This window comes from Pholcus phalangioides, unplaced genomic scaffold (genome assembly GCF_987345545.1).
Source record: "Pholcus phalangioides strain wild (caught in Gottingen) unplaced genomic scaffold, Ppha-v1.0 ptg000004l_1, whole genome shotgun sequence".
NCBI classification, from domain to species: domain Eukaryota; kingdom Metazoa; phylum Arthropoda; class Arachnida; order Araneae; family Pholcidae; genus Pholcus; species Pholcus phalangioides.
The window spans coordinates 26,668,618-26,681,029 of NW_028301597.1; the positions used below are offsets into that span (position 1 = coordinate 26,668,618).

General features: G+C 40.1%; 1 protein-coding gene across 1 annotated transcript; it reads right to left on the reverse strand.

Moving 5' to 3' along the window:
- Positions 1 to 3,133: 3,133 nt before the first annotated feature.
- On the reverse strand, positions 3,134 to 9,533 carry LOC149087013 (uncharacterized). Its single transcript, XM_089231893.1, has 3 exons — positions 9,276 to 9,533; positions 4,373 to 4,521; positions 3,134 to 3,447 (listed from the first exon to the last, which is right to left on the reverse strand). Exons 1-3 carry the CDS (start codon positions 9,531 to 9,533, stop codon positions 3,351 to 3,353), a joined length of 504 nt encoding a protein of 167 aa, XP_089088019.1. The 3' UTR covers positions 3,134 to 3,350.
- Between the last annotated feature and the right edge of the window lie 2,879 nt (positions 9,534 to 12,412).

A 12,412-nucleotide genomic window follows, 5' to 3' on the forward strand; every position in this document is an offset into this window, starting at 1 on the left:
CCACGAAATATCTCAAGATCGTAACACGCTTTTATTTCCAATGTAGCAATTATAGTGTGGATCCCGAAAATTTAAAAAAACCACTTAAAGGGTTAAACAGATGTTTTTAATATAAATAATGAATTGTAAACGTGAAACGTTTTCATAATGTAATGACTGTAGAGCCCAGATTATATCAGGGGTATGTTAATGTATTTTTGAATGACTCTCTAGGGTTGCGAGCGGACAATGCTCCTTTCTCTCATTTATGCCGTTTTTTTTCTCAACTTTTTCAATTCAAATGTCTCGACGAATATTGCACTTAGAAACGAGCAATTTTGTTGTTGTCCTCAAAAAAGGCAGAGCAACAACATTTAATTAGGTTTTTGGACACAGGGTGTCCATATAAAAATTGAGACTTTTTATTTTGTGGCATACTGTATTTTCACTCTCGAAATTGGTGCAGGATTATTTTTGAACACATTTTGATCGTATTTTAAATTGATACCATTCCTCTACGATGAAAGGTTGATGAGATAAAGGCCGAGTTATGACTTACAGGACACGCGCTATACATATTTGTTTCTCGCTTGGTTATATTTTCTGACGTTTTTCCCGAGTCATACTCACGACAGTACCAAATCAAAGCGCAGCATGCTCATAACAAGAGGTACAATAATGTGAATAAACCGCGAGATATTTAGGTATCAATGGTGTTTTTTCTCAATACAAATGAAAAACAAGTACGAATGCTAATCGAAAAAAGCAACTTTTGCAAACGCGAATTTTTTTCTACACAATTTCTTCGGTACATTTCTACCAGCGCAAGTTTGGCGAATCAAAGAAGATTAGGCGTCAAAATGTCTGTAAAATTCGTTTTTTTAAGAATCGAGAAATTCAATTTTTATCATCATTTCAATTTTTTTTGATTCCTTCAATGTAATGAGCTCTAATTCTTGGAAATTCTTTCGAAAACGCTACATGAACGCAAGGATTGAAATTATTATTGTATTATATGGGATAGTTTTACAACTTTTGAATAAGAATATATTCCATCTCACATATTTTTCATGTTTAACGTTTTATTTTGTGGAATTCATTTTAATTCGCTGTATTTTGCGGTAGTGCTTCATTTCCCGCCATTGGCGATTTTCAGTGATTTTGCGATAGTTAGCAACTTTGCTTAACTTAATCATCGATTTTCAGTATTTAGAATCAAAATGGCATGTTTTTCTCGAGGAAATATAGTAAATCTACTCATGAATCCAAAAAAAAAAAAAAGACAAAATAGGCTGATCATATTTCCTAGAGAAAAATACGGGACGTTCCCAATTATTGCCAAAAGCATTGGCGTCGGAGCCGGGGGTGCTGTGGGTGCTCGAGCACCCACGGAAGTTTGTAGAACGGCTCCGAGCACCCACAGAATTGATTCAAAAATCGAAATTTCCTACATGAATCTCAAGACGGGCACCCACAGGTTCGAAACACTTCCGACGCCCCTGGCCAAAAGTAAGCAAAATTGCCAACTGTTGATAAAATCACTGGAAAAATCTGGGAATGATGCACGAATGAGGAATACGCTGATATGCATCTGATATGGGGGTCACCTTAAATCACTAGTTTATGCGACGCCTGTGGACACACCGGAGGATCTCATAGCGCGGATTGTCGTCGCTGCGGCAGACATCAAAAGCATAGCTGGTATCTTCGAGCGCGCGTGATTAAAATGAATTCCACGAAATAAAACGTTCAAACATGACAAATATGTGAGATGAATATTCTTATTTATTGTTGTAATTGCCATAATATTTATGAGATCAAAAATAATTTCACTCCTTGATTTCAATGAAGAATAAAAATCCATTAAGGCGCGTACACACTAGCGCGCGGATCATGCAATGAAAGCAATCGCAATTGTTTGTTCAGTAATTTGTACGGTATTGCGAACAATTCTTGAGCTGTTTTCACTGGACCCACCTGAAATCGGTTTTTTCAACGAACACAAAGGAAAGAAAAGAACACAACACAAAGGAAGTTTGTATACCCACGAGCGGATTAGAACCGCTGCAGGGGGTCGTGCGTTGCAAGATCGGCGCCCTAGTGTATACGCGCCTTTACGCTTCGTTGTTAATACGAGAAAAACCGGGACATTTTTGAAACAAAGTCGGGATGAGAAAATTTACGTGAAATATGGGACGTGTGGTCACCGTAGGCATGAACATGCGTTGATGTAGTTCGCCCGGGTTCAAACCCACCGGCGCCTCAGTGGTGGTCGGCTAAAGTTGTTTTTCTGCCGTTCCCAACTTCGTGGCATAAATGCGAGCCGATCTCCCCATTAACCACTACACGTACAAGCGTTTGGAAAGAAATTTGCATGCCTATTCAATGAATCGGCGTTAAATCCGGTAACCTTGTGCTAACCTAACCACGCGTTAGAAAAAGAAAGAAGGGTAGAAAGAAAAACAAATATAAAATGAAAAAATATAATAGATAAAGTAGGTAAAAGTTTTTTTTAGAATCCTCTTTTCACCATCACCCTACATGGTCTCTTTCGCTCTTACATGTATTTAGTAGAAAGATACATTATGTGTGTGGAAAAAATCATTAACAGGAGTATAGAAAAGAAAGGAGGGAAAGAAAGAGCAACTTCCGTATAGACAGGGTTACTATAAAGCTTCACGATGGTGAAGAGAGAAGGAAGAACACACAGAGAACTTGTTTAAATTTATTCTTCTAGTGTTTGGACGTAATATTGCGCCCGTAACGTAAAGAAGTTAAAAGTCTCGCCACAGAGAGCAAAACAAGCCTACAACGGTGCAAATAGTAATCATTACACTTCACTTAGTGTTTGAGAAATAGATGGCAGGACTATAACAACCATTACCCAGGAACAAACTTCACAAAAGGTAGACTACACGTACACGCACATTCCAACATGTACCAATTCGTTAGAAGTTCCATAGAGGAATATGGACGAGATGCATGATTGGTTTAGTAGTAGGAGTTATGTAGTTCTCTTGTATGTTCGCAACACCGCGGTGCTCGGAACAACAACAGTGTGAAAATGCTCAAAGTGCAGTTTTGACCGATTCTATATGCATTAGAATTATTGCTCCATATGCCGAAAAATAGAAGAAAGAAAACCCCAATATCTGTCTCTCAGTCCAAACAATTTATTTTTTTGACAGAAAATTTTGAAAAAAGGGGAAAAAAAACTGGTTACAAAAAACAAAAAAACAAGTCTAAAGATTTTGATTTCGAGCTCTAAATAAAACACATTTTGGCTCAATTCTTGGCTTTTGAAAAAAAATTTCGAAGCGTTTCAGCTGGCGCTGCCGGATTCAAATTCGTCTCTCGATCTCCACATTTTCTCAGTTGTTAATTTGGTGCGGTTCACGTTGGTTCAGGAGCACATGCTTCACAGACGAAACTAATTCGCAACACTTGCTCCACACCGCTTCCGGATCCCTGAGAGCGAAAAATTAAAGGAATAAAATCTTTTTTTTTTTAGTCATGGAAAAACATGATTTAATATTTAAGAAATTTATATGACAATAAAGAGGGTCCCCGCCCCCCCCTTCCTGCCATCCCCGTATCTCGCCAATGATGTGACGAGCTGTAATTCCAGGAATATATATCTTGGTAAAATATACCATGAAAACGAAAGCAAAAGCGATGAAAAATGACTTTATATAACGACCAAGGTCGTTGCGTTTTCATCATTACCATAAAAAAAAGGTTTATCAGTATCGTATTCTTTATGGGGAAACCTGACCAATTTTTTTTTTAAGACGGTATAGCCGAAGTGTCGTTACGGCCGAGGTTGTTATAACCGAGTTTTACTGTATTCTGTTTGGCTTCGAAGATCAAGATTTTCGATGAGTTTTTCTCAATACATTTATAAATAATAGACTGTTCTTGGTGACGTCGGAGCCGAAGGTGGGTGCTCGAGTATCCACAGTATTTTGTAGCGTCGGATAGAAGCCTCCCACTTCAGAATTAATGCAGAAATTAAAATCTCCTATACAGGGCGGTAACTAGGTATTTTGCCGACCCACCACTTTACGCCCCCCCCCCTTCCTAATTTTTCAGTCCGGGCGCAGTTGTCCCCCTCCAACCTCCCTCTAGTTCCGGTCCTGTTCCTATATGACCTATAAAGACCAAATCGAGCACCCATAGGTCTAAACCATTTCCTACGTCTATAGTTCTATTTTCTTTGGCCCCCCAAAATATGCGGCAAAAATCACTCTTCAACGAAATACCGCAAAGCCTCGTCTCTCTGTGAACTTTTTGATTTTCTTCCAAGTGGCTCCTCCTGGAATAATTTTCAGTTAGCCATGGGGTTTAAAGCCACCGGCCTTCAGCAAAAAACTCAAATCGATGTTCTACTCACTGAATGATGCATTTAAGAGCTCCGAGAGAGAGTGTCAACGTCATCGTCGATGTCATTGAGATTCCTGGAGACATGCTCTCGATCGGAGACATGATCGTGTCGAGGATTGTTCTGCCGGGCATCATGGGGTGGAACGCGAAGAACATCACCTGAGTTGGAAGGAGAAAGCACATATATAGAGAGGAAACTGGTATACCTTGACCATAGTAAATCTTGAAACACTTCCAACAGTTTTAATAGTATTGCATTCTAAAACTAATGTTTTTCACAAATGATGGAATATCGTGTACATTGAAACAGTATAAAACGAAATTTTCTTAGTTTACCTTTTAATACTTAACTTAGACTAACTTTTAATACTTCTTCGTTTGCGTTTAAATACAGTTTGTATTTTAAATTTTAGTTCTACACTTCTCTTCCACAAAAAAAACCTCCAGCCATTCCCATTTCTCCTCTTCTATTCGTAGAGGCGGATTTACGGTTTTGTCGCCCTTCTCATATTCTGGTCCAATTTTCTTGACTACTCATTCCTCGAATTCACCACCCTGTGCATTGACTCGCTTGGTCTCCACTCCTGTAAATACGCCTGTGTGTGTCTAAATCACTCTTTTGGTCAATCCTATGCTCACACACTCTCTAAGTCACTCTTTTGGTCATTCACATGCTTACACACGCTCTAGCTCATTCTTTTTGTCGTTTACTGACCTAGTCCCTTAGTCCCAAGGCCAGCCCTTTGGCCAGATCCATGGTCACATACTCTCTAGGCAAGGCCGTCTTGAGAACATCATGGGCTCCCGGGCCAAGTGATTTTTCCGAGGCCCTACCAGGCAAATTCCTGAAAATTTCGACAAGATCTCATTTTTGAGGCCCCTTTTCTCTTGAGGCCCCCGGGCCGTGCCCGGGTGGACCCATGCCTTAAGACGGCACTGTCTCTAGGTCACTTGGCCATTCGTATGCTTGCCACGCTCTAGGTCACGTTTCGGTCATGCATGTTTGCACACTCACTAGGTCACGCTTTTGGCCATGCATGTTTGCACACTCACTAGGTCACGCTTTTGGCCATGCATGTTTGCACACTCACTAACTAGGTCATGCTTTTGGTCATTCACTTGTTTGAGCATATTCTTGGTCACGGTTTTGGTCATTTAACTGCTTACGCACTAGGTCACTCATTTAGTCATGCATATGTTTGCGCTCGCTGTAGGTTGCGCGTTTAATCGCTCATACAGACCTAGTTCCTCACGCGCTAGGTCATTCTCTTGCTCACCCACATGCTTGCAAACTCCCTCACTGCCTGGGCAGGAGGCGGTTTCATGATAGGCTTGACAAATTTTTCCGCCTTTCTTTCATTTTTCTAATTTTCTTGGCCACTCAGACCCGTAAATACGCCACTGTCCATCCACTTTTTGTTATTTACTGGTCAAATTTAGATTGTGGGAAACGCGTCAGACAAAAAACTTGTACCAAGCGAATTTCTTTGGGAGAAGAAGGGTGGGGAAATATTTTATCGTTCATCAAATGCCAGTTATTGCAAATATTGAGACAAAACGGATGTTATATCTCTAATGATATCACCTATCATCAAAAGAACTGACAGAGAACTAAAGATTTTAAAACATTTGATTTTCCTTTCTACAAGTTCAATGTAGATTAATATTATGAATTAATATTATGAATTATTAATTAATATTAAGCGCATTTCATCTGCATAAAATACGCTTCTACCTCGATTATTGATACTTTTTTGTATACAGGATGTTCTGTTAATGGACCGACAAACTGAGAGGGTTGTTAGTAGGCATCAAGACGAACAAAAATTGCAATAGAACACGGTGTCGCAAACCACGTTGAGAAGGTGAAAATCGCGAAAAACGCATGCAGGTTTCGACGTCACGCCGGAACGTCAAAAAAGTACAATAATAACTACAAAAAGATTTATTTGACTAATTATTACAAGAGTTGTTGGAAGTGGTGGCCGCTGACGTCATTGCACAGTCTAAAACGACGTAAAAACGATTCCCGGACGCGCGCTCGAAGATACCAGGTATGCTTTTGACATCTGCTGCCGCAGCGACGACAATCCACGCTATGAGATCCTCCGGTGTGTCCACAGGCGTCGCATAAACGAGTGATTTAAGGTGACCTCTATATCAGATGCATATCAGCGTATTCCTCATTCGTGTAGTCAGCCATCACGATACTCATGGAAACAGATAACTACTGCTACACGTGCTTACTACCACAATAGCTCTAATTTACGTCGTCCGCAGCGCGTGATCCTACCCCAGCGTAGAACCCCAGCGTATGCGTTTCGCGACGCTGCTTACGTCAGATATGGTGAGCGAACCCACGAACGCGTTCAGCGATCAACTAACATCCACCTTTCGTCTCCTCTGGACTCAGAGCCTGCATGCGTTTTTCGCGATTTTTACCCTCTCAACGTGGTTTGCGACACCATGTTCCATAACAACCCTCTGAGTTTGTCGGCCAATTAACAGAACACCCTGTTTATGCAGCGTGTCCACTCTCATCGTTGTGCAATGTTCATTTCCTGAACCGTTGGTTTTAGAGAAACTTTCAATTAGAAAAAAGAAATGTTTCAAATGATGTCGCCCATGATCTTAAATGCCGTTCAAATGAAGAAAATCATACGATCCTCTAACTTCCAATTGGAAAGTTGTTGCTCTAGCTCAGTGTTTCTCAACCACCGGGCAAATCAATCGTTCCGGGCCGCGAGAATATATTCATTACCCTTTCATTTCTCAAAGCATTTAAACACGAATAACTAATTGGTTTATTTCACCTTTATGGAAAATGTTATTCGAATTTTTCAGTCTAAAAATCATACAAGGGTAAAGATGAAAACCTTCCAATAATTCCAGGTAGGGCCGTCTTAAGGGTATCATGGATCTCCGGGCCAAGTGATTTTTATGAGGCCCTACCTGAAAAATTCTCGAAAAATTCAACTACTTCTCGTTTTTCTGAGGCCCCTCTTCTGTTAAAGCTCCCGGGTGAGCCCATGCATTAAGACGGCACTGGTTCCAAGAAAAGGCTTCTAGCCTTTATAGGAATTTGAAAGATCCCTCTTCCCTCTCTTATCGCACTGAAAATCCCTGAAAATCATTCGTTTTGTTGCAAGGCCCCTAGGAAGGGAAACACGTGTGTAGTGGTCCCCCATCATATTTTTAATTGTATTTTTTTTTCTTTTCGCAATTTTGAGTACCCGTCGTCATGAAAGCCGAACAATACAGCAGGGGAAAAAATTGTTTTTCCATATTATTCTCGGTCCCTCTTTCCCGAGGTCCCTCTTCCTCTACTGCTTCAGGGCTCACTATCGAGAACCAGATGACCCTGCTGCCGGACACAGTTTCTTATAAAAAAAAAAGTGGGACGGCCCAAATTACGAGAAAATATCCCGTAAAAAAAAATGCAGATCATATTCTTTATTTTTAGGCAAACATTTTTCGAGCGGCAGAAATACCTCATATCTGGCCCACAGACTGCATATTTATGGCTTCGCTGCTCGTGGGCTACATAGACTAAATAGTAAAATATAATAAATAGTGAAAAAATAGTAATAAATAGTGGAAAAATAGCAATAAATAGTGGAAAAATAGTAATAAATCGTGGAAAAATAGTAATAAATAGTGGAAAAATAGTAATAAATAGTGGAAAAATAGCAATAAATAGTGGAAAAATAGTAATAAATATTGTGGCAAATTTTTTGCCACCCTTATAATATTCTAGTCTTATTTTCTTGTCCACTCATTCCTCAAATTTACAGCAACCCCACCCTGCTCTTGTAAATACGCCTCTGTAGTTGTCACTCTTTTCGTCAAACAATGGTTGTACACTTTTTTAGTCACTTTTTTGGTTAATCTTTTGGTCATTCACTGACCTGGTTCCTCATTCGCTAGGTCACTTCTATGCTTACACAATCTCTAGGTCACTCCTATACTTACACAATCTCTAGGTCACTCCTATGCTTACAAACTTCTCTAGGTCACTCCTATGCTTACACACTTCTCTAGGTCACTCCTATGCTTACACACTTCTCTAGGTCACTACTATGCTTACACACTTCTCTAGGTCACTACTATGCTTACACACTTCTCTAGGTCACTCCTATGCTTACACACTTCTCTAGGTCACTCCTATGCTTACACACTATCTAGGTCAATTTTCGGTCGTTTACTGACTTGGTACATTGCTCTCTAGGTCCCTCTTTTGGTCGATCGCATGGTTGCACTAGTTTTGGATATTACATGCTTACACGCACTCCGGGTCACTCTTGTGGTCATTCACAAAACCGTTCTCACGCTAGCAGGGCCACTCTTTTGGTAGCGCGTATGATCGCAAACTGTTTTGGTTACTCACATGCTTGTGCATTATTTTGGTCACAGACACTCTAGGTCACTCTTTCGGCCACTCACTGACCCGATCATTTGCGCTTTTGGTCACTCTTTTGGTTATTTACATGCTTGCAAATAATCTGGGTAACTCCTTTGGTTACTCACCGACTTAGATCCTCTCTCTCTCTAGTATGACAAACCCAGAGATACTGTATTTCCCTGCAGGGGCGTAGCCAGAAATTTCGTTCGGGGGGGGGGGAGGAGAACCAAAGTGACAGAACAATGGATTTGGCCATCTTTTTCCCTTTTTTCGGTCATTTTCTCACATTCCGGGGGGGGGGGGGGAACCAGACCCCCAAGTCCGCCCCCCCCATCACTACGCCCTTGTTTCCCCTGTACCCTCTTAGTTTGCACCTGTTGAAAATCGGGAGAAAACATACTTAATTTAAAAAATGTATGGCATTTTGAAGTGGGGTTTAGTGATTTCTAATTGCCGCTTAAAGGGTTAATCTGCTAAAGATGTATCCAAAGGATTAAAAAAAAAAACTCACGTCGTATCCTTCGAACACGGCCACCCATTGATGTTTACCGGTCTTTTCCAGAATGGTACAGACGATAATTCTGATCAAACAACTGACGTAAACTGAGATGTACGTTCGGATCAGGGCATGTATGAAGACGTTGAGCGCATCGCAGAAACCGTTACTTCCCAGAAATTCTTGTAGAGCCGGATGCGGTCCTTTCAGGGCGTAACACAAAAAGACTACGGGTACGAGTTTCAGGTACCGCTCGGGTATTGCTGCAGGCATTACTATAATATATAGGAAAAATACCGTCAATATATATTCAACCAAGCAGATTCAAACATTTTCATATTTCATTGCATTTTCATTAACTCCAAATTTAATTCTAATGTACATTTACTTATTGGTCATGTTAATTAGGAGCATGAGAGACGGTGCGTCAAAGCGTCTTACAAATCTTTTTTCCCATCGTTAATTATCAAAAACTCCATAAAATGACCAAAAAATGTGTCGTTATATCAAAGTTCGTGGCATTTTCATTGACGTTATAAGCACGGTTCATTAACATTTTTCTATATTTGGAAGGGGGGATCAGCCCAGAAAGCCAATTATCGACGATGTATAGCAGCCATCTTCAACCTGTTGCTTGCGAGCACCATGGTGCTCCCCGAAGCATCAAGAGTGCTCAATGTTCATGCCGGATTCCGTGCTCGCGAGCACCTGATCAACGCTTCAATTAAATTCCTTGTAAAAATTGTACTAAAGAATTACGATTATGTAGATTTCAGGCATATGTATGTAAACATTGCCGTAAGTAGGCGCTCTCTGCAGGGCCGTCTGAAGAGCATCATGGGCCCCCTGGCCAAATGATTTTTTTGAGGCCCTATCGGGCAAATTCTCGAAAATTTCAACCAGATCTCATTTTTGTGAGGCCCCTTCTCTCTTGAGGCCCCCGGGCCGTGTCCGGGTGGGCCCATGCCTTAAGACGGCACTGGCTCTCTGTTTGATGACAAGCATAGGCAATACTCGTGGCTTGAGAAAGGGTTGAAGATCCTCTGATGTATAGGGGTAGTGAATGTGATTTTGATCTTATCAACTGTCCGTCGTAGAGGTACGGTTCCAATTCAACAAATGCTCAACAGGCGTTCAAAAATTACCCTGTATGAGTTTTGAGAGTAAAAACACAGCGTGTAACAAAATTAAAAAAAATTTCATACGGTCTCCCCGTTCTCTAACTTCCAATCAGAAAGTTGTTACCCTGTCTCTCCTGAGGCAAAAAAAAAAGTTTCTAAACGCAATACTCGCTGAGATATTCGAATTCAAAATTCGGAGAAAGGTTGGGAAAGGACAGAATAAAATGAGGGGAAAGGAGCGTTGTCCGTTAGTTTTTGCTGTTATTTCGTAACTTTCCTCCGATTTTCGAATTCAAATATCTCAGCGAATATTGCCCTTAGAAACATGTAATTATTTCCGTTGGCCTCAGAAGATACAGGCACTTTCTAATTGAAAGTTTGAGGACAGTTTCACTCTCAATACTACACCAACAAATACCAACTCTGACCATATCACTGTATTGCAATTTACTGCCATTAATGAGATGGGTTGGAAATGAAGGCGCTATCTGTCTCTTGTCGCCTCATTTTCGTTAGGGAAAATATCTTATCTATATCCTGTCTCGGATTCGAATCCGGGACCATGACAGCAACCTTACCTGTGGTAGAAGAGCATCTTACCACCATGCCACTCGGACGCCTCTCAATACTGGTACACACGGTAATTTTTGAATATCTTTTGAGCATTTTTTAAATCGGAATAATACCTCTACGACGGACGGTTGATGAGATAAAAGCCGCATTAGAGCACTTACGGGACACCCCCCCCCCCCGTATAACCGAGGTCGTTATAAACCAGTTTGGCTGGACTTCAAATCTATAAAATCGACCTACCGCAATGAAATACGCAGTTATATAGGAGGGATAAATAGAGTATATAAGCAATATAAGCAACACATCCTTACTTTATTTACTGCTAGCGAAAAATAAATTTGATTGAATCTCCCGACGAGAGAAGGAATCTTTCCTGTTGCTTTTTAACTAAAAAATATCTCCTGGTTTTATTTTTCTCTTTTCTGCTCTTGTTTGACTTTAAGGATTGGAATTACATTTCGCGGAAAGAATAAGGACGTCGTTTGTTTCGTCTGGCCGTAGGCTTCTCTCTCTCACCACTTTATTTATACCAGCGTTTCTCAACCTTTCTGAACCCAAGGGCCAGCAAAAAATCTGAAAGAAATTGACAGAAAATTCGTATCACGTATTGCGGGATATTCCTGTAAATTTTGTTTTTGTTCCCATTTATATATATTCTCCCGTTTTCCCCAGTTCATTTGAATTTTTAACGTTTTTCTAAAGTTGTGAATAAAAAGCGTTTTCACATGATAAATATAAATTATTTTATGATAATTATGGCAAAAAAATGTAAATATTCATCTCAGATATTTGTCAGAATCAATGATTTCACCGCAATTTTGATAGCAATTGGTGATTGTGACTTCTTTTGACAACGTTTTTGACAGAACCGGATTAAGACGTTTGGAGGCCCTAAGCACTTGAGTGGTTTTGGGGCCGACCCCGGTCCCTGCAAGTATATTTTACTCGATATTGAACCTATAAACGGAAGAAAAACCCATTAAATGAAATTTTATGTTTCAGAAGTAGCTAATCTTAGGCTCTAAGGCAGAATATGAAGTGAATATTTCTAAGCACGGACATCCATATTTTTATGGGCATCTTTTTTTCAACCACCTCGTTGAGCATTTTGCCTGTTGTGGCGTTGTATTCGTATTTTGAAAGTCTCTTCACCACTTTTTTTCCTACTTGAAAAGTCTTTAATAATATTACTTCTTTTTTTTGGAATTTTTCTTTCGTATCTTCTAAAAAAAGACAGACTTCAGATTTTTAAATTCTTTTAAAGATATTTTAGCTATCGACTGCTTGTTAGAGAGAGGAAAAGGATTTCATGATCCGGCTTCAAAAACAACCACTGAAACCTTAACACGGCCGAAGGTACTCAGAAGTACCGTATTTTTGATGAACCACTGTCATTGGGTACCTTTTCTTTCTGATACATTTTCGAGGTGGTAATATAGCATGTCTTTCACTTCTACG

Bases quoted from the DNA above. Each gene is read 5' to 3' on its own strand.
- LOC149087013 (XM_089231893.1), bottom strand. From the start codon at position 9,533: ATGCCTGCAGCAATACCCGAGCGGTACCTGAAACTCGTACCCGTAGTC. The intron at 4,522-9,275 runs GTGAGTTTTTTT...CTTCCAACTCAG, and splicing joins CCGTGTTCGAAGGATACGAC to GTGATGTTCTTCGCGTTCCA. The intron at 3,448-4,372 runs GTGAGTAGAACA...TTTCGCTCTCAG, and splicing joins GCTCTTAAATGCATCATTCA to GGATCCGGAAGCGGTGTGGA.